Source organism: Heloderma suspectum, chromosome 1 (genome assembly GCF_057233095.1).
Source record: "Heloderma suspectum isolate Gila_16-S chromosome 1, 16-S_ref, whole genome shotgun sequence".
Taxonomy (NCBI): domain Eukaryota; kingdom Metazoa; phylum Chordata; class Lepidosauria; order Squamata; family Helodermatidae; genus Heloderma; species Heloderma suspectum.
This window is the reverse complement of record NC_139458.1, coordinates 395,872,375-395,894,375: the sequence shown is the minus strand read 5'-3', so window position 1 is coordinate 395,894,375 and position 22,001 is coordinate 395,872,375. Positions and strand designations below refer to the sequence as shown.

Below are 22,001 nucleotides of genomic sequence, written 5' to 3'. Positions count from 1 at the left end.
GAAGCAGTGACAGATTTTACTTTCCTGGGCTTCAAGATCACCGCAGATGGTGACTGTAGCCATGAAATTAAAAGACACTTGCTCCTTGGGAGGAAAGCTATGGCCAACCTAGACAGCACAGTAAGAAGCAGAGACATCACCTTGCCGACAAAGGTCCGTCTAATCAAAGCTATGGTTTTCCCAGTAGTAATGTATGGCTGTGAGAGCTGGACTATAAGGAAGGCTGAGTGCCGAAGAATTGATGCTTTCGAACTGTGGTGCTGGAGAAGACTCTTACGAGTCCCCTGGACTGCAAGGAGGTCAAATCAGTCAATCCTAGAGGAAATAAACCCCGACTGCTCATTGGAAGGACAGATACTGAAGCTGAAGCTCCAATATTTTGGCCACCTAATGCGAAGAGAAAACTCCCTGGAAAAGACCCTGATGCTGGGAAAGACTGAAGGCAAAAGGAGAAGGGGACGGCAGAGGATGAGATGGCTAGATAGCATCACGGATGCAATGAATACGAACTTGAGCACGCTCCGGGAGAGAGCGCAGGACAGGAAGGCCTGGCGTGCTATGGTCCATGGGGTCACGAAGAGTCGGACACAACTTAACGACTGACTGAACAACAACAAAGTTGAGGCAAGGATGGTTCTCAGATTACATACGATAGCCTCTCACCAAATGTTGCTTGCCATCATTGTGGCAGTAGGAGAGGAAAAAATCGAATGGAAAAGTTCTGACAATTATTCTCTTCATGTTCCTGCTGATCAGAATATGAATGGCATCCCCACCCCCCACCAAAGGCAATTGTTGCCCCTCTTTCTTTACTAAATGCCCCGGTGTGACCAGAATAATTTGCTTTCCCACAATGAAAATTTATGCCCCAGCAGTCACAGCTCGATTCACAACCTTGAAACTATCAATTGTATTTATTTATTACATTTATATCTGCCTTTCTTCCAAGAAGCTCAACACAGTTTCTCACCTAATTTTTATCCTCACAGCAATTCTGTTAGGTAGGTTATGCTGAAAGACAGTGACTGGCCCCATGTTACCCAGTAAGCTTTGTGGCTGAGCAAAGATTTGAACTTGGGTCTCTCTGATCCTAGCCCAGCACTCTAACAACCACCCCAGCCCGGTTTGAGTTAAACCAGTTTCAGCCAGCAGATGAATGAAACCACTCATAAACAGATCATTTGTAAATGTGCACACTTACAAGAGTTGAAAAGTAAGCCCAGAGTAAATATTTAAACAGGATCAGATCACTGGGTTACCCGTCCCACAAGGGATCAATGAATCCCAAGGCTGCAGTTCTGTGTATCTTAAAAACCCACAAATACTTTCTGTTAGTCCTTACATTGTCACAAAACTCTTGGTTGTTTTTGCTGCAACAGACTAACATGGCTACCTCATACATGACCCCTTGGCTCCACCTACCATGACCTGACCTACTCTCTTGCCCCACCAGCCCCAGTGGGCACCAGCCACCACTGGCTACCCCTCTGGAAATTCTATGTATATTTGCAAGAGAGTCCCCTTAAACTTAGTGAACTTTGTTTGTTTGTTTTCTTCCAAGAAACACACCTAGGATCAGGCTGCAAGTGTGTCTAGAGATCAGAATGTATTGGTTTAGGTCCAAGGAGATAGAGTTTAAGTACTTGGGACTTAAACTCTAAACTCAAGTTTAAGTACTTGGGAACAGAACCACTAAGTTCAAAGGAGCAATCTTATGCACACTTACCTGGGAATAAGTCCCACTGATCTCAGTGGGATGTTTTTTCGAATAGACATGTATAGGATTGCGCTGTAATCCACCCTTCTGCTTCCATCAGTGAATGGCCAGGATTCTCACAAACAGACAGAGAAAGTGCTGAGCAGTTACTGTTGTTTATCTTCAGTCTCAAGTATCTAGAGGTACACTGTGGATGTCCATGCAAGCTCTATTTAATTATCATAGTTGGTGGCAGTGGGTGGACACACCCACCACAAATTTGTCCACATTGGTACCACTATATATATAACAACAACAACAACAACTATGCTTTTAAAAGCTACCAAACTTAACTGAGATCAGCAATGAATTCTACAAGTTAAATTATGTGCCCTGTAAAGAAGACAGCAGTACTTCCTTTCCTACCAGATTCTGGGTGAAGGTTGCTACCTTTTTGCTGTTCTCTGGACAGAAACGAGGTATTGGGTGGTTGTGGGTGGGTCGCATAGAGTCCTCGGAGGTCTTTTAAAAATAACATATGGTTCCTTCCCAGCCAAGAACCACCCTTTGCAGCATTCCCCTGGCCCGTTCCACAAGGCATGATGAGGCCCAGGCCTAGGTCAAACTCTTTATTGTAACATATTTGGGAGAGTATTTCCTATAGGGTTATTTTTAGATATCCTTAGACATTTAAAAGCTGATCGTGCATTTCTCTCTCTCTCTCTCTCTCTCTGTCTCTGCATCTTTCTGTTCCTTTATCCAAAATGTGTCCCTTCCCCCTCCTCCTCATTATCCAATACATACAAACCTTCGGTTGCAGATCAGTTTCCTTTTGAGCATGGAGGTGACTAAAAGAGGACAAAAGGATTTTCATTTTTTTTGTGTTTTCATTTTAAAGGACCTGCCAATGGCTGGGAGGTGAGAAGCTCATATCAGGACTGGTGGGAGTTTTCCAAGTAGAATGTGGGACCCAATTCAAAAATGTAATTTTATTTTAGACCCAGTGATTTTTCAGAGGGAGTTTAATTTCACCTGTTTGGGTGGTTTTACTCCTTCTAGACAAAACAATAGCATCAGTCCACACAAAACAGATTAATAACTGACAAGTAATTCACGGTCCAGAAGACCTTGGCTTTAAATCGATTTCAGTTGAGTTGCAACTTGGAACTTTACCTCCTAATCCAAACACGTTTACCTGGAAGCAAATCCTCATTATTAATCATAATTCTAAGCAAAATGGCTTTAGAATTGAATGTGGAGTTTTATGGAAACATGACAAATAAACACCATTATGGCCAACGAATTCTAGTAGTACTTGCTTTTTGTTGTTGGTAATGATTTTACTAGAATGACAAATGTGCTCATGTGGGTCAAAATTTGTTTGACCTCTGCCTTTTCATCCCATACACAGTCTCAAAAATAGAGTTGTTTTTACTATTTAAAATCCACCCAATTTCCTGCAGTCAGTAGCGAATTAAGCTTTTATAATGTTTTCGGGGTTTTTTTTTTTTTTTTTAATAAAGTGCTTTACATCCCATTGGCAAATCTTCCGTTGATAATCGTGGAGGAGGACGAAGCAATTCAATCCAATCTCCAGTCTGGATAAACTGGAGTACTTAAGATGTGATCCAAAGTGTCTCAGTGCAATCTTATGTATGTCTACTCAGAATTAAGTCCCATTTAGTTCAATGGGACTTACTGCCAAGTAAGTGTGTGTACCATACATACTTTACATGTATAGGATTGTAGCCTAACACTACAATCCTACAATGTCTACTCAGAAGTAAGTCTCATTAAGTTTAATGGGTTTGGATTGGAGCCTGAATCACTTTTGATTGCAGTGGGAAACCGTTGAGTCTACAAGCTTAACTCTGTCATGAAATCATATGGAATTCCAACGTGCATCACTTTGGCTGGATCATTTCCCTATACTTTAGTTGCTCAGATCATAAACTTTTACATGAAGTAAATCCAATGTACTACAGTCGTATTTACTTCCAAATAAATACACGTAGGACTGGGTTACTAATCCAACACGAACTCATTCAAACCTAACCACGTATTCTTGGAAGTAAAGCCCACCGATTCGCTGGGATTTATATTTAGGATTCCTCGAAAAGCCTCTTGTTTCATTTTAACAGGGTTTGGAGAGGGCTAATCCGTCTTAAATCCTCCCTGTTATAATTCATATGCCGGGACTTTCGAAGGCGACGTTTTCCTACGTATGTCTTTGTGAAGAATATGTTTTTAATACAGAGAGCTACTTTGCCGTTCTCTTGCTCCCGAATTCGCAGCCCTTGGATGCTTTGGTTCGGGCTTTGGTGGCAGCTGGGCAGTTCCGCTGAGATCGAGCAGCCCGCGGTTGGGGTCGAGGTGCGAAAAGGGGCTGGTGGCGAAGTTGCTTCGTATTAAAATGTTTTTCAAGGAGGACTCGATGTTCGTTGTCTGTCTGTCTATCTTCCGAGATTATACCATCCGAGTAACCATTCCTTGTGAATTTGAGACTGAGAGCGTCTATAACAGACTAGCAAGCAAGTGGAATCACTTGATCAGAGGTAAGACGCCACCCGCATCTTCAAAAACTACAACCAGTTTTTCTCTTCTAGCTGTCGAGAGGTGAAATATATCCCTCGGACTAATGAAAAGTATTCATTATTGTGCCTCATTCTGCGCATTAAATTGAGCATCATTCCGATTCTTTCTAGCAAAGGAAAAACGCACACACCTTTGCAGGGTATCCAGCGCACCCTTACTCTGAAGTAAATCCCACAGAATTAAAGGGCCCTCTCAGAGAAGTGTACATACGATAAAATCTCAATCTCATAGAGAAAAGGTAAATTGAAGTTAGAGGGTCAGTTGAACTCCGTTGCGTTTAGAGGAATAGAAGTTGAACCTGGTTTGTTTTCCTGAGTGTCTTATAGTATTTTATAGTATATTTATTGCCTATCTGTATATTTCTGTATGTTTTTAAAATCCTGTAGGTGCCTCGAGAGGGGTTTACCTTCGAGGGAGGCCTAAAAAGAATTTTAAAGAAATAAAAAAGCAGTTGTCTCCAATGTCAGCCCTACTTAGAGTAGAGCCATTAAAATGAATGGGACCTAAGTTAGTCCCTTTCATTTACTACTCTAAGTAAAACTGACATTGGGCGCTACCCAAGAACTCCGGTTCCATTCAGATGCGGATTGTATGCCAAGGGAAATTAACAGCCTAGGGACAAGGATGAATTTGTTAGCAATCCAGCAACATAAATTCTGTGCTTTTGACAGGTGAAAATTAAAAATCAAATAATGACTTTTGAGAAATATTTTTTATGCTAGGATATGTCTTCTCAGTGCCTGATATTCGCAATGGCATCTAGAGATGCTGTTCTATTCTGCCAGCCGGACGCCTTTCCTGCGTTAGCAAGCCACTTGAATAACAGGAACAGAATCGAGGCTACTGGTGGTTCCGAGCCAGTCAGCCTATCCTCGTGACATAGTAACAATGCTTTTTTTTTTTTTTTAAGTGTCAGCACCGGCTAACGATAGCTACAGCCATTTAAATCCCACTGATGTCAGTGAGAGAATGAAGGATGAGGCGAACTGTCCTATGGAATCAGTGGACTTTTTAAAAACCACAACACACATGCACGGGCTGGTTTTTGCCTTATGTTTACTTTTCTACAAGCTCGTGGAAAAATCTTGTCGTTTTCCTTCAACATTCAGCCATTTAAAAAAAAAATCTAGAAATGTAAATGTCTTTAATTACCTTCCACCAGATCTTCAAGGTCTTAAGATAAATTCTGCTGAAATTAATAGACCCATTTTATTTCCAAGCAGCCTCTTTAGGATAGGGCTGTTGATATACAAAAATGATCAATGTCCAAGTGGTCAAGGCGACTGCAATTCCTGTCTCTGCCTCATTCGTATGCACACGTTAATACTGAGTAGCCTTATCCGTTTGTCTGTATTTCCAGTGGCAGACGTAAACCTGATTTTATTTTAATGTAATTAAAATATTTTCTGTGAATTATCAAGTCGGTATAATCTCCATGTCAGTGAAGTACCCTGTTTTAGTATTTCTGACCAGCTTAGTCCCTTCACTATGCTTGGAAATATTTCGGCTTGACTGGAAGCTGGATTTACAGTAAGCATACTACAGTACTGCATAGCTGTGGATGGTGTTAGTAAAATAAGGGCACGGTCCAGCACTTTAAAATATCCACTCGTTTGAATGGGAGAGGTCAACATTGATGAACTCTCTCCCATTGAACCTCCTGGACCACAGCTTCGGATGGATGGTGTCCTAAACATATTGCATATTTTACTAAGGTTTCTAAAAGGTAGTCCGTTGCAGCAAAAAGAACAAAGACGCACACATTTATTCCGGCAGAAGCTTTTGTGGATGCTGCCCATTTCTATCCACGAAAGTTTAGTCTTTAAGCTACCACGAGACTCTTCGTTATTTCTAGTAAGAGTGCGGTCCTAGGTATACTTACTTGGAAACAAGCCCAGCTGAACACAATGGGACTTCTGAGTAAGTATGCATAGGATCGGGCTGCAGGTGCGTATTTTTTTTTTTATTATTATACACCCCTCAAAGCTCACCTATCTGGATCAAATACATCCCAAATATATTTTTCTTGTGTAAGAAATTCTGAAGCCAGTAAGTGTATTTGTGCGAAACCTCCCTCTTTTTATTGTTTATAAATGAGGGCTTTGCCATATATTTTAACACTTTTTTCTTTTAAAGTCACGATGTGTTCTTTTCATCGTACCTCATAGGCACTTGCCTCAGACAGAATCAAACCATTGGTCTACCTAGCTCAGTACTATTTGCACCGTGCAGCAGCGGCTCTCTAAAGTTTCGGACAGCTTTTCCCAGCCCTATCCGGAGAGGTGAGGGACTGAACCTTTGAATGCAAACATTGTGACTCCAGAACTCAAAAACGCCTTCCATTTTCAGAAAGCGGCGGACAAAACACTGCAACAGACCTTTAACGCCCCCAGCATACACACTCACAGTGCAATCCTATACATGCCTATGAGTTCAATGGGACTTACTCCCAGGTAAGGGAGGACCGCAGCCTCGAGACTTTATAATTAATTGTGAAAGGAGAGGCCCGTTCCTTGGAACACCCAAAGGCCGGAGTGAGGTCTCCTCCCTCTCACTTCCTCCTTGAACGGACGGTGGAAGAACACGAAGTGAATCCGGATTCTTCAAGTACCGTTCGGAAGCGGTAGTGAAAGAAGAGGTGGGGATTCGGAGACTGCCCCACAGCCCTGCCTTTGACGTACAGGCGTGCCTCGCCGCCCTTTGACAGAGCGGAGCCGTTGGAAGCGGGCTTTTGAGCGAGACCCTGACTTCGCCTAGGAGGTATCCTCAGAACCGAGGGCGACCCAGGGAGAACGAGAGCCCCGAAAGGGCATCACTTGCGCGCGGCCGGGGAGCGCCGCAACCTTGTGGGCGGGGCGGAGGCGTGGCACGCGGTCCTCCCTCCCTCCTTCCTTTCTCGGCCACACCTCCGGTGCTCCGATTGGTTACTTCTTACCCAATCAACGGCCAGGACAAGCTTTTGGGCTTTACGTGCGTTTGACCAAAAAAAAAAAAAGTTTTGGGAAGTCGCGTCGCCCGAGCGGTGTGGGCGGGTGGATGCTGTTCATTTTCTCCCCCCCCCCCCCGAAAGGGGAGTTTCTGGGGCGTGTGTGTGTTTGGTTGTTGTTATTTTGTTTGACGCGCCTGTCTTTCCCGCGGCTGGCTCGAGCGCTGCGCGGCCCCGTTTCGCCTCCGGCGATGCGCCCAGGAGGCCGGGAGGCAGCGCTGCGCTGAGCTCTCTCCAGGCTTGGCTGGCTGGGGAAGGAGTCGAGCGCGGCTGGCTGGCGGGCCGGCGACGGGCGATCGCTGCCTGCCTCGGGCTGCGCGTCGCGAGCAGCCGCCTCTGCGGGCCCAGCCGGGAGCGGGGCGGCCGCCCGCCGGACCAGTCAGGATGTACACGGCCGGACTGGCCCCCTTTTACGCGTCCAACTTCAGCCTGTGGTCGGCGGCGTATTGCACTCCGGCGGGCCCGGGCGCCGGCGGCTGCTTCTCCCTGGATCCCCCGGGGCTCAAGAAGCCGTCTTTCTGCATCGCGGACATTCTGCACGCGGCCGCGGGGGAGGCGTCGGCTGCGGACGGCCTGCCCGGGGGCCCCTCGTCCAACCTGGCCGCCCACTTGGGGGCCGTCCATGCCCACGCGCAGTTCCACGCCGCGGCATCCCCGCTGAGGCCGACCCCCCTGGTGGCCCCGGACACGCCGGTCGCCTTCCCGGCCAGGCTCTCGCCTCTCTCGGCCAGTTACCACCACCCTCATCACCAGCGCTCTCCCGCCGGAGGCCCCAGCGGAGGCGCGTCAACCCCGAGCAGAGGGCAAAACCACCAGACCCAGCCTCCTGGCTCGGCTCCCGCCCCTTCCAGCAAAGACTTGAAATTCGGGATTGATCGCATTTTATCCGCCGAGTTTGACCCGAAACTCAGGGAAAGCAGCACGCTGAGAGGTAGAGAAAGCCGGGCTGGCGTTTGGAAATCCCCCCTCCCCCGAATTTAAGTTGCCCTATTGAATGTGCGGCCGGAAAGGGAAAGGGTTGTTGTGGTCGTGTGGATAGACAGGGAAGCCTCATTCATTCCCATGGAGCCTAAGCAGAATTAGTCGGTTGTGCTGATTCAGGCTTTCCCGACCTGGCGCTCTCCAGAGCCGTTGGACGACAAATCCCAGCATCCCCCATTATGGGAGTTGTAGTCCAACACTTCTGGAGGGCACCAGGCCGTGTTTATCTATGGTGTGTGCACGCGCGCGCGTGTTTATGGGGTAGTACCCAATGTTAATCCTACATAGAGTAGACCTATTGAAGCGAATGACATAGGTTAGTCATGACCAACTTAAGTTCCCTTCATTTAAATGGGTCTACTCTAAGCAAGACTAACATTGGGTACCCATTGTCAGAGAGGCAAACGCCACGAATTTCAATGAAATTGATGCACAAACCTCCGGAAGGGTTGTGCGATCTATTTATCTGCTTAAAGTGTGATTAGTTCTAACTTCCATAATTCAAAACTCCGGAAGATTCAGCTACTGAAATTGAAGCTCCCCTACAGCTAGAACGCCGGGTGTGTGTGTGTGGGGAGGGGGGGGGGGAGAGAAGCAGTGAATCCTCTGATAAGGAGAAGGGTCCGTTTTGCTAGGCTTCGTCAGCTCCTGCATTGTTGTCCAGTCCTCAGTCTTTCATCACGGTAGGCGAGACGCAGGTTTCACCGCGATCCTTTTTAACTGACTTTAAAACGCAGACCTTGTGGGGCGGGGGAAGGAGCCCGGCGGCGCGTTGTTTCTCTGGCTCAACGGAACGAGTGAGCAGTTGAGCAACTGGATTGCCTCAGGGTGGGGAACGCTGGGAGTTGGAGGGCTTTTTTCGGCCTAAACATGGACAGCATTGCGCCCTAGAAGTGTCAGAAAAAGCCGGGAGGAAATTCAGCCTAGCGTCCCGTCCGCAGCGTATTTCCTTGGAAGTAAGCCCCGTTGATTTCGACATCTGCCGTTCAGGCGGAGCTGAGCCCACGGCCCTTTGAAATGCGTGTGGCGAAATCGGCCGTCCATTCTAGGCCTCTTCTTCGATCTCGAAACCCTGGGAGGAAGTCCCATTGAACTCGACAGTGGGGCTTACTTCTGAGTAAACATTCGTAGGATGGCCTCGCACGCCTTTGGCGTCATCTTCCAGGTCGTGGGTCAGGCTGCGAGAGAAGAGAAAGTGACCCTGAGGGCAAATTCATCCCATGACCATCACTCTAGTAAGCAGGCCTGTGGCTCGGGATGAAAACGATATCCGTTCGCAGTCAGTCCTAAATATTCCCACGGATTAAAATATAATAAATATGTAGGCAAGATGGTTTCACTTCTTGTTTTGGAAAACAAGTCAACGATTTAATTCCGAGGGTGGTTCGCAGTCGCCTTCCACCATTTTTTTTTCCTTCATTTTTTTTTTTGTTTGCTTTGCTTTTGATTGTTTTGGGTTGATCTTTGTGATCGAGTGTTTGTTCTGTGGGAACAGCGCCTGATCCGCCACACGGCTAATCGAACAGGATCAGAACCCGTTGGGCCCCAAATCCTAAAGGCGCTTGGCTGAAAGAACTCCGGATCCCAAGGGAACTCATCTGCCAAGTAAATTAGTTCGTGAGCCCCTTTGGACGTCAGTCTAAGAATGTCGGGTTAAGAGGGTGCTGGATCCGGCGGTCAAAGACGCGTCAGTAGAAATAAAATAAATGACTGGTCTTTTTCTGTCCTTGGTTGGGATACGAAGTACAAAGGCTAAAGAGAACTTTTGCATGGGGTGAGGGAAGACGCGTGCTTACCGCCCTTGACTGTAAAGCGTCTCCCTTCGCAAATAATCTTAGCTTGCAACCTCCGCCCTAACTCCCCAGTCCTCCTTTGCGTCTTCCTCCCTGCCCCCGGTGTCCCTAGACCTGGGCGAGCAAGGGGCAGGATAGCTCAAGGTCTGAAGGGCTTCATTTGGGAAGCGAAGGCCGCGCTTCTTTCCGTTCCACGTGTGGTTTCTGAGGCTGCAAGGCAAAGCGTCCTTACTCCGGGGCAGATCTAAAAAAGGAGTGGGGGTGTTAACTTACCCTACAGAAAAAGGGTTGGAGATTGCAAACCGAAGTCCCCCAAATCCCCAGCCTAAACCAGCTTGACCCGGCCGGCAGCCCCATTGCTCTCAAGCGGGCTCCCAAGTCAGCGGCGCGCGAGGATTGCAGCCTGCCCTGAAAGCGGACGTTCCATTATAATGAATGGGAGCTCGCTCCTTCCCAGTCACATCTCTGGAACAGCGCGCTGCGAGAGGGCGCGGAGGAAGGCGGCAGCTGAAGGCTGCGATCCTGGGCATACATCCCTGGGAGGAAAGGCCACTGCACTCAGTGGGCCCCCCGTGAGCCTCGCCACAGCAGCGTCCCTTGCAAGCCCACCGGGTCCTGCTGCCCGCAGGCTTCCTTCTAAGAGTAACGCGCCTCTGCAGGGGTCGGGCTGTCTGTCAGTCGCAGCAGGAGCGCCCTGCGCCTTTCCTCGCGCCGCGTAACAGAGCTTTCCTTGTTCCTGTGCCCACAGATCTGACCTCCTTATTAACCACCAGCCGCCCAAGCGGGGTTCATGTCCCCGCCTTGCAGCCTCCGGCCGGCCAGTTCTTCGCGTCTCTAGAACCCATTAACGAGAGCTCCGGGGTCCTGGGGCCCTTAAACACAACCCCAAGGAATTCAGTGCAGCACCAGTTTCAAGACACTTTTCCAGGTACAACCCCACGCCTCTTTTAAATCCAGCCCTGGCACGGGTCAATCCACCTCCGCCGCTTCCCGGGTGTCATACAACTCGGCGCCCTCCGGATGAGTCGGACGACAACTCTGGGGATAATGGGGGTTGTAGCCAAACACACGTGGAGGCCGCCCGCTTGGAGAAGGCCAGATTGCGGTCCTACGCACCCTTTTTCCAGGATTGCGGTCCTACGCACCCTTACTTGGGGGTAAGGACCCTGGGATTCGGTGGGGCTTACTTCCGAGTAAACCTGCCCAGGGCTCGGGGGAGGGGTTTTCGATCAGGATCCCCAACGCCTGATCCTAACCACACCCTTAGCTTCAACAGAGCTTACTTCCAAGCAAACGTTCTTAGGATCGCAGTATGGACTGGGCGCCATTAACCGTTTTCCCCGGTGGTGAATTTTCAGCCCGTTCTGCGTACTTAGGATCCAGTGTAGAAGGGAGAAGAAAAGACATACAGGGAACCCTGAAGCGTGATCATGGGCGGGCTAGTGAGAAAGCAGGCAGGAGTTTGCCCTCTCGGCCTTATCTAAATGGCTCCCTCCCTGGGATAATTACGCTTGGAGCGAAGTTCCCGTGGAGTCCACCGGGTGCGAACACTGCAAAGAGGTGTAGCAGAAGTTTGGGAAGTCGAGGGTTCACGGGCGACTCACCTTTCAGGGAGAATCAGTGAATGGGGATCTTTGGGGAGGTAGGAAGTGGGCATGCTGAGTAGACTTAATCTCCAAAGAGTAACACTCTCCAACAAAGAGAAAAAAAAGACCTAAATCATTCAAGGCACGATACGGGTGGCGGAGTGAGTTCATATAAAACCAGCAGCAGCCCCAAAGTGTGAGCTTGCAAACACGTGAAACGCGTTGTCAGGGCTTTCCCTAAGAGGTCAATGGATCTATTATTAGCAAGCATCCGGATCCTAAAGGCTGGACCGGGTTTCAAGGCAGCCCCCACCGAATGGGCTTCGCCGCCTCACGCGTGGGCGGCCCAAGGGCCTCGGCTGCTGCGCGTCCGGACGCTAAATTCGCCTCTCTCGCTTTGCTCACCCCCCAGGTCCTTACGCGGTGCTCACGAAGGACACGCTGCCGCAGACCTACAAACGGAAGCGGTCGTGGTCCCGGGCGGTGTTTTCCAATCTCCAAAGGAAAGGGTTGGAGAAGCGCTTCGAAATCCAGAAATACGTCACCAAGCCGGACAGAAAGCAGTTGGCCGCCATGCTAGGACTCACAGACGCTCAAGTAAGCGCCGCGGTCTCCGACCCCCCTCAGGCCGCTCCCTCGGCAGCCCCGGGCGCAGCGGAGGCATTCCCCGCGCAGGCTTCCCGCGAGCACATTTCCGTAGGGCGAGCTGCTTTAAATCCCAGCATCGTCGCTATCAGTAGTAATTTCTTGCTACTACCACTGCTACCAACAACGTGGAGTTTTGCTTATGCAGAGCGAATTCCAGAAGGGAAGTGGTGTTCATCTGTTACAGCAAACGTACACGCGGGCGGGCGCGCGCGCGCGCACACGTGCCTTGTGGCACCTGATTTAGTGGACATACGTTTTCCTGGACTGGAGCACACCTGACAAAGTGGCTTTTAGTCTAGTCCGCTGAAGCTGTACTACAATAACAATCCGATTCTGTGCATGTCTAATCCGAAGTAAGCCCCCCACCCCACTTCAACTGGATTGACTCTCACGGCAATGTGTATAGGGCTGTAGCCTTACGTCCGTTAGCCTTTCCGTGAAACGGTCTTTGTTGTTCTGTGAGCTCAAACCGGCGCAGGAGCCTGCCCCGAGCCGCTTGCAGTTAAGGCCGCGCTCCTGTGCACACTTACTCGAGACTAACTCCCATTGCATTGAGTAGACCCTATCGCCAAAGAGACATGCCCGGGACGGTTTAAGACGGGGTGTTGGGCAGGGGGGCGGGGGGAAGCTAAGGCAGCATTGGGGGCAGCGTGACTGGGAGAGGAAAGCGCAGCTTGAAGGGCCGCTTGTCCTCTCGCCAACCTTGTAAAGGATTGCAGTGCTGATGGGAGATGTTTCCACATTGCTTCGTGCTTAGTAATGCAGTGAATAACACGTCGATTGACTGAGCTGAGCGGAGGGGAAAAGGGCCCATAAGTTAACCCCGAGATTTATGTCAGTTACACCCAGAGCGTGTTTGTTCTGGCTGCCAGCGGAAAATGCCAGCAAGAAAGGACGACATTGGCTGGGAGGGGAGATGAGGATCCGGGACGCTGAATAACTCAAGTGTAGCCCCGGGAGGAAACACGAGTCAAGACGCGACGAGGCGGTGGGCTCGGTCTGGCTTGTGAAATGCGACTGCGGAGGCCGGGCCGGGCCGGGCCGGGCCCCCTCTCCCCACCCCCCGCAGCAAAGTGAACGGCGCAAAAGAATCCAGGCCGGCTCCAGATAAGCGCGGGATGCTTCTGCACACAGGGCTAGGTCTGGCCTTCCGCGGTAAAGGGGCGGATAGAGAAAGGAAAGAAGGAATCCAGATTTCCTGCGTTTTTCTTCCTTTCATGTTCATAAATTCCGCGTGTGTATGTGTGTAAGGTCTTATAAGAAGGGACGCCCTGCTTTTGAGACCGGAAGGAAAGCTTTTAGGTTTTTCACCTGAGCAATTCTGAAGACGTCGCGGTGGAAAATTCCAGCCAGCCGGACTAAAGGATGTTCTTCTTGTACGTGTGATGTCTCAAAAGACTTTCCCAGCCCCCTTATTATTGAGTGTAAGGGAGGAAAAAATATCAGTATATAAATCTCGGTTTGGAATGATATCCCATAAAAAGAGAGGAAGAGAGAGAGAATTTCTCCCTGACGATAGAATCTATTTTATAGTATGATAATATTATATGTGACAGCATATAATTACAGAAAATATCCTATATAGTTGTGTGTATCTGCACGCTTAGCGTTGAGGAAATATAATTTAATGCCTCTCTCATGCTTCTATCAAAGCCTAAGGAAGTTGCATAGATTGTCACTCACACCAACTTAAGATAACTCTTTTTCTAAGAGTAAGAGATAAGAGATACTCTTATCTTTTTCTAAAGGATTAGGCTGGCAGTACATAAAATTGGCCCCAATCATGCTTAAGTTAGTTTTCAGAAGTCAATGAGAGTTACTTCTGAATAAACATGTACAGGAAGGCACTGCAGTTAGCACTGAAAGTCATGAGACTAAATTTAGCAGGATTGGGGTACATAGCTATAATATTTAATCCATTTACTTTGAATCCAGGGTATACCCTACTGAAGATGGTGGCACTTTCTTCCAAGTAATCATATACAGACTTAGGCCGTATAGTTGTATTATATATAGTGGGACCTATCTAATACAGATTTAAACCCACTTAAATCTACTTAAAACTTTGTGTTGGACTGCGGTCAGTGCACACTAGATACGGCTACCCAATAGATGGATATATGATATAATCTCCCCCACCCTGCAAAACACTCATGAATAAGGAAGACATCTCAGACATGATCTAGCCCAGGTTAGCACTCTCCAGCCCCATTAATTTCAGTCGGAGCATTAAGCTACTCTCTTATTTACCTAAGAGCTAGCCTTACTGAACTCATTGGGACCTATCTACTTTTGAGTGTGTGATTATACATACATATATATATATATATATGTATGTTTGTATTGTTCATGTGCTTGACAGCACTATCCTATACATGCCTACTCAGAAGTAAGTCCTAATGAGTTGAATGGGTTTACTGCTAGATAAGTGGGTAAGTTGCAACCTTGGCCTCCCATTGAAATAAATGAGGTTTGGTTGAATGTACTTAACTTTGGTTTGATAATGTCCTTGATATCAGTGGGAACAATGCTACCACCGGTTGTACTTATACATGAAGTATAAGTCAAGACTGCAGCCCTCAGTCATCAGGGTAGATTATTTCTATTCAAGTCCCATTTTGCCAGGGTTTTGTTTTTTTAAAAAAAATCCCAGTGAGGAAAACTATAGAATAGCCATAAAATCAGAGAAGACATATGGATTTCAACAGGCCATTTTGTTTAAAAATACTTGATCTCTCTCTCTCTCTCTCTCTCTCTCAGTCTAGGCCTTGTATTATTCTATGCATACATGCATGGAAAAAATACTGCTATCTGCATAATATATTCTGTTCCGGTAGACATTTTTTTTTCAATGGAACTTCCTCCAGTTTGTACACCCAACCCTGGTAGAATTATAAATGTTGTTAGAACTATAAACGGCAACGGCTCCCATGCCATTGAACATTTCAATGGGAATTCCCACTCGTTGCCAAAACAAACACTGTCAGATTAACACTCTGTTCCTGGCCCTATTTACCTTCAACTGTAGGTCCCACTGATTTCAACGGGGCACAGATATGGGCTGACTGGATCACTAGGAAAATAAAATATAAGGCCCTTTGCACACCCTGTAGCTTTAGCAGAATTATTCTGCATTTTGTGATAGCCTGTACAATATATTAAAGGATGCTTTAATTAGGTTTTGCTGGGAGCCTCTGATGAAAAATCACGAAGGCAACTTTATTTATGTGTCCACATATCCATAGATTATATAGGGAATGAAAGTGAAGTGGTTATTAGGAAAGGTCGAAATAAGGGAAGGCAAGATAATAATTCTTTCTCCTCTGAAAGCACCAACCATCGCCACTCAGTCGTTTTTGTTTGGAAACCAGATATAAGCGTTGGACTTTCCAGTGCGTGTATCTATTCCAGATCGCCCCCCCCCCACTTCAGTCCGCTTTCATCCAAATATTTCTGCGGAAAGAGTTTGTGGGTCATTCTTCACCAGATCTGCCCAGCAGCGGGATCAAGTCCCCTGTGATGGGTAGTTGTGATAGAAGGAAAGTCATGAGGGCGGGGTGGGATGGAGAATGGAGGCGGCACGGTTCCTTGGAGCAAGGAGACTGGCGAAGATGTGGCCAGCCATGGAAGATGGTATATAGAGACTTGCTTTGTACTGCAGAAAAGAAGCGGAGGAACCGGCTTGGATCTCCCCGGATAGTAGACATCTAGTATAGCTGACATAACCTGGGGTGCGATCCTATGCATATCTACTGAGAATTAAGTCCTATTGAGTTTAATGAGATTTGCTCCTAGGTAAATGTGGATAGGATTGCAGCCTAAGACACGTTTATGAGTATGAAGAGATGACAACATTTAAAACCTTTTTCTCACACTCATAAGGCCTAGAAATTTACCTTCTAAAATAAAATAAATATAATATATTATTATAGTTCCAGAATTTACACCTGAAATACTAAATGGTCCCCCACCCCCTGTGCCCATGAGGGCTAGCATGTTTTACTCCTTAAAATGTGAATTATGAAATCCTTCATTTTATGTTGTTGGGTGGGGGTTGGAAGTGGGAGCCCCAATGATCCTATATTGGGTGGAGGAAATCCTACTGGAGTCGCAGTTTGGCCCATCTGTCACCTGATGCTCAGCGTGGATCTCCTCTGTGTCTCCTTGCAGGTGAAAGTCTGGTTCCAGAACCGGCGCATGAAGTGGAGGCACTCCAAGGAGGCGCAGGCGCAGAAGGACAAAGAGAAGGAGCCAGCGGAGAAGGCGGCAGGGGGCCCTGCGCAGATGGCTGAGGGCGAGACAGAGCGCAGCCCAAGCCGCTCTGAAGGCGAGAGCGAAAGCAGCGAGGCCGAATCCTTGGATCTGGAGCCTGGCAGCGATGCGGAACGGACAGAAGTAGGGGCCACCGCCGACCAGCCCCTGCAGCGGCACAGCCCGGGACTGCACCACATGGCTGGATCGGAGACTGCGGTTCATCCGGAGCTACCATCAGCTCCCACGGGTCTGGATCAAGGCAGAGAGTCCCTGCGGTGCCCCGAGCCTTCTTTTTGCCTGCGGGACTCTCCGTGACTGCCTTCCCCAGGGGTACCAGCCACGCTGGGAAGCCACCAATAGCCCCGGCTCCAAGCGATCGTTCCCCCCATCCAACTGGGAACTGGGGAAGTAGTCACAACCCCCTAACTGCGGGTGGATGTTGGGCACTGACCCCTATTGTCGGTGGAGAGAGGTGGGTTCAGAGGTAACTACAACCTCGCAACTGAGGGTGGATGTGGGGGTACCAATCTGTTATAGGTGGGGTCTGAGGTCCAACAATGGGGGTCCAACTATGGAGAATGTGGGTTTATCAACCCCCAACAGTGAGTGGGCCGCATCTACGGCGCTGTGGGAGGAGGGCGAACTTGTGGGTCTCAAAAGTTGCTCTGTACAGAACGAAGGGAACCCACAGACCTAGCCCTGGGAAGGCCTCTTCCACATGTTACTGGCAGAGGACTTCTGGTGGAGGAGCCCCTCAGGTCAAGGAACGGCAGAACCGCGTCTTCATCCTTTTTCTAACTCCTCCAGCCCCCGATCCGACCAAGTCTGCCGCCGCCTGCGCCCATTCACAATGTGAAGTGTTTTATTGCCCACTCCCTACCCTTCTGATGCCTTGCCAAATGTGTTGCTTTGTATAATCTGGCCAAGAAATACTGCACTGGAGAGGGAAAGAAAAGTAGACTGTAAATAAATTGTTCGTTAAATTTGTTACGTCTATTTTTGTTAGGAGAGAGAGCAGTCTAAATCGTTTGGTCCAGCTTGGGAAGGACTATTAGGATACAATGATAACCCCACCCTCCATCCCCAATTTCCCCCAGTGGGGTATAAAAGGGACAAACAGAACTACTTTCCTAAGGTGACTGATTTTTAAAAATGACTGAAATTGATCAGTTTGAGAGAAACTTTTAGACAAAGTTTCAGTACATGATCTAAGAAAGCCATGGCTGATAGGGCAGACAATGACCTCCCTGCTAAGGGTGCAATCCTATGCATGTTTAGGAGTTTCTGGGAATTGTAGGACTTTTTTTCTGTCTAAACATGGATGGGATTGCACCCTAAGAATTTTGAACTTTTAGCTGTAGTCAGTTGTAAATGATCTGACATTACAGAGAATCTACCCTCTGCCTTTATCTTCATAAAAGTAATGACTTGGTAATATACAACTACATTTAAATGTAATTAAAATAAATGGAAAAACACAGGAACAATCACCCCCCAAACGTAATCCGTTGGCAGCCCTATTTCCATCCAGCCTTGTGGTTTAATAGGGTTGATGTGAAGCTGCTTTGAACTAAGGAAAGGTGGGTTCCCAATAGTTGAAATCAAATAAGAACAGTGTGGCCCTATACATGTCTACTGAGAAGTAAGGCCCATTGAGTTCAATGGGTCTTACTCCCAGGGAAATTTCTATGGGATTACTGCCTAAGTAACACCACACAGGCAATTTTAAGTATAGTTCCTAAGCAAACTCACAGCCAGAACCCACTCATGTTTATTTGAAAATCCCACTTTCAATGGGACAATCATAGGTAAGTGTGAATATGATTGCACTCTTAGTTTACACACTTAGTTTGCACACATGTGGAGTAAGTCCAATTGAACATCATGGGACTGACTTCTGAATTCACAGGAATGGACTCCATGTGCCTTTGAACTCAGTGGAAATAATCTTTGAATAAATATACTTATATTAGGTCAGAGGTATAAGGCTTCAGAGTCCAATTAAAGCACCCAGACTTCATTATTTTAAAACAATGGCAGTCCAGGGCTAGGCAACCCTCTGTCTTTCAGATATTTTGGACTATAATTCCCCCAAACCGCAACCATTGGCCATGCTGGCTGAGGCTGATGGGCGATGAAGTCCAAAAGATCTGGAGAGCACCAGATCTTAGATTATAAACACTCTTAGATTATAAACAAATGAATCTCAAAATAGGTGGGGTCAGATGGAGGCAGGCTTGCCCCTGTTCCCCCCCCCCCCATTGTTGGACCCCTGAGGAAGGTATAATTATAACTGAACCATTTGTTGGAAATTAAAATAAGATGGAAATTCTAAGCATGATTATTTATGTGAAAGTTAACCCCACCAAAAAGGGAATAGGATTTTACTTCAGAGAAAACATGTTTAGCATGCATTTCAATGCTCTTTCACAAATCTAACCCATGGGACAAAGCTCATCCCCACCCCCCCAAACAATGCACTTTGTCCCTTCTGTGTGTATACACATAGAGATGTATACATCAGACTTAAAAGTGAACAAACAGCACTGCTAACAAGTAGGTGCTGGATCTTAGAAGGATACTGTCAAACACTAAGTAATTATATATGAAAAATAAATGAACGATGAAGCAGAGATGTATCTAAAACTGTTTACTTAAACATTTCAAGTGTCCCCTTATTTTAGTTACACAGTTGGGATTTCAGATAAATGCTGTGAGCTAAACTGGAGGTTTTAAGAACACTTGGGGGGTGGAATAATACTAAAGAGTTTTCTTTCGATGGAAGAAAAATCAGCAGGTAGAAAGGAACTGAGGCTGCATTCTCTGCACATAATACACAGGATAAGCAGATATCACAGTCCACTTCCCTGTACATTGCTTTAGAAAGTGAACCAGGCTGTAATCCCACCATGGAGTTAGCCCCATTGAACACAGTGGGGCCTACTTCTGTTTAAAGATGTGACGGTTTACACTGCAAGTGTTGTCTTCCAGATTCAGTCAATGGAACAGCAGTGTGGGTGAGTGATGATGCATGTTCCTCATCTCTACCATGGAGTGTTAAAAGAGTCCATGGATCCACAAGTTTTCTTTTCCTCCTGGCCCATGCAATATTTCTATAGGAAATATTTCAAAGTCAGACAGGTTGTGGCCATTAGCGTTAAAATATTTTGAAATTGGTTACTCAATATCTTTTGGTCAAGAGTGCTGATTTGTGGTTTCTTAATTGTGTTGCAAGGTCTGTTCGTATTTCCAGTTGACTGGATGTGTGGCATCCTTGACATTTGTATTGTGTGTTTTAACTTGTTAGATTTGCAACAGGTGATGTTCTGCTTAATGAACTAGGTCTTCCCAAAAAGCAAAGGCAGCTGAATTGGCCATAAAACCCCTCCAATATCCATATAGTGTAGTATCTTTATTAGGCTAACTCAAAAATAACCAAAAATGTGCATACTTTGGAGATCTCTAGCAGGCTTTTTGTAACATCTTGCCTGACGGAAAGATCTGGAATGCTTAGACATTTTTGGTGGTCTTTGAGTTGGCCTAAGTAAAGTATATGGATTTTGGAATATGTCTTACTAGCTGCCCTGCTTTTAAAGATAACCATTTCTCTAAGGCGGGTGCAGGTGAGCTGAAACAGTGACCATGACATGGTACAGGATTGTTGGTTGGTGGTCTTATTTCACCTCTCACCAGTAACTTTGGAAGATTTGGAGGGTGGCAGAAGACCGTGAAAGGCAGCTTGTTCTTGGTGATGGCTTTTGTAAGCAGTTGTGAATTGTCTACCAGTGTGTGGTTCTAGTCTCCTTAGTCAGGTAAAGGTTGGAAGATGCTAGGTGGAAGTCAACCACAAAAAGAGATAGGGTGTTCTTTGTTAACATCTTCCTTGTGTCCATGGAGGAGAAACAACTTTCTGACCGATGCCTGATGTATGTTGCAGTCAATGATGGGCAAAGGTTATATGTCTTCTGATTTTGAAACATTTCCTACAGAGCAAACACCAAATCCAGGGATATTAGAAGGAAGAGAGAACCTGTGGATTTATAGACTCAAGACTCTTAATACCCCATAGACCTAATCTAGAATTTCCACCTAGCCTTTGTTTTGTTTGTTTTAAAGAAAAAACAAACACAAAAAACACTCTGGTATATATTACACTCCTCTTAGAATTATTCAGCTCTGTAAGTGTTCTTAAAATTGTCAGCTTGCCTTGCAATCTTCCTTTAAAATCCCAACTGTATTACAGAGGAAGGTGGAAGCTCCAACGTTTAAGTAACAATATATATCTGTTTCATCATTCATTTACTTTCACTTATTCAATTATTTTTCAGAAATAATACATACACAAATGCAAACAGGAAAAGACCAAAGGTCCAGAAAAGAAATATAAGAACTAGAAACTATTTGGAGGCCTTTCCTGTAATAAGCATAATTTTAGTGCGTTAAAAATAAATGAAATATTGTTAAGCCAAAATCTGACACCTCTCATACTACCTGGAATTAAGGCAGCAACATTATACACACCGGCTTCAATCCTAGACACCTTTACCTGGGAGGGAGTAAGTCTCATTAAGGTCAATAGGGGAGGTATATTTCCCAATAGACATACTTTTAGTATAATGCAATCCTGTATTCACTTACCTGCTAGGAAGTCAACTCAATGGGACTTCCTTCTGAGCAGAAATGTTTAGGAATGAGCTGTTAACCTGGGGGCATGCCCTATGGAACACAGTATGTTTTCATTACATTACACGTGTTGTTGAAAATACACATGTTTAGAAGATCTTACTCCTTTTTTCTCTCTGGGTGTGAAGGTGATATTACAGCTGCGATTGTACTTAGTTACTCCGGAATAGTTCCGAGTAAACCGGTATAAGATTGCACTGTAAGATAATTTAAGCAGGCGATTCCAAACAAGTTTCAGGTGTCCTTCTCAAAACAATCATACTATCACCCCCATCCTTCCAAAAAGCCCTCGAATTTTAAAATCAGCCCCTTTTATTCTCTCGAGGGGGTTGCCATTCCTTCATTTACAGCGCGATCCTGTAATTGTCTACTCAGAAGTAACTCCTCCTGAGTTCGATGGGGTTTCTGTCCTTCTGGGTGTGTTTAAGATTGCGGTTTTAGGATTGTGGAAAGTTCGCCAACAAAGCTCAACGAGATCCCCGGAATTCTTCTTTGAAAGCACAAATTGCCGCAGTTATCAAGGGGATTTAATTGCTAGCCAGTAAGTTTAGGATCGAGGTAATTTTGCTTAGCATCAGGTATAGCAATCGGCATTTTATTTCTGTAATAATGCATTTAAGTGAGTTTGAAAGAGCACATGCTCAGAGTATGTCTTTGTTTCTTTTCTTTTTTTTGAAATAGGGGTGGGAAAACGGCGTTTTTATTTTGGTTTGTTGCATTCTCTAACATATCAGGAATACAGAAGCGGCTTAAAGCACAGAATGGTGGCGGCGGCCGGT

At 46.5% G+C, this 22,001-nt stretch overlaps 1 protein-coding gene across 2 annotated transcripts; it reads left to right on the top strand.

The window, feature by feature from the left end:
* The first annotated feature begins 7,299 nt into the window (after positions 1 to 7,299).
* HLX (H2.0 like homeobox) lies at positions 7,300 to 18,871 on the top strand. Of its 2 annotated transcripts, XM_084828740.1 has the most exons (4): positions 7,300 to 8,208; positions 10,800 to 10,979; positions 12,050 to 12,234; positions 16,456 to 18,871. In XM_084828740.1, exons 1-4 carry the CDS (start codon positions 7,662 to 7,664, stop codon positions 16,852 to 16,854), a joined length of 1,311 nt encoding a protein of 436 aa, XP_084684866.1. In that variant the 5' UTR covers positions 7,300 to 7,661; the 3' UTR covers positions 16,855 to 18,871. The 2 variants fall into 2 exon arrangements, with proteins under 2 accessions (XP_084684866.1, XP_084684867.1); XM_084828741.1 differs by lacking the exon at positions 10,800 to 10,979 and having other exon boundaries at positions 7,423 to 8,208; positions 16,456 to 18,859.
* Positions 18,872 to 22,001: the final 3,130 nt, after the last annotated feature.

Excerpts from the sequence above, each read along its gene's own strand:
- HLX (XM_084828740.1), top strand. The coding sequence starts at position 7,662 with ATGTACACGGCCGGACTGGCCCCCTTTTACGCGTCCAACTTCAGCCTG. Across the intron at positions 10,980-12,049 it reads GTTTCAAGACACTTTTCCAG|GTCCTTACGCGGTGCTCACG; the intron begins GTACAACCCCAC and ends CTCACCCCCCAG. Across the intron at positions 12,235-16,455 it reads TAGGACTCACAGACGCTCAA|GTGAAAGTCTGGTTCCAGAA; the intron begins GTAAGCGCCGCG and ends GTCTCCTTGCAG.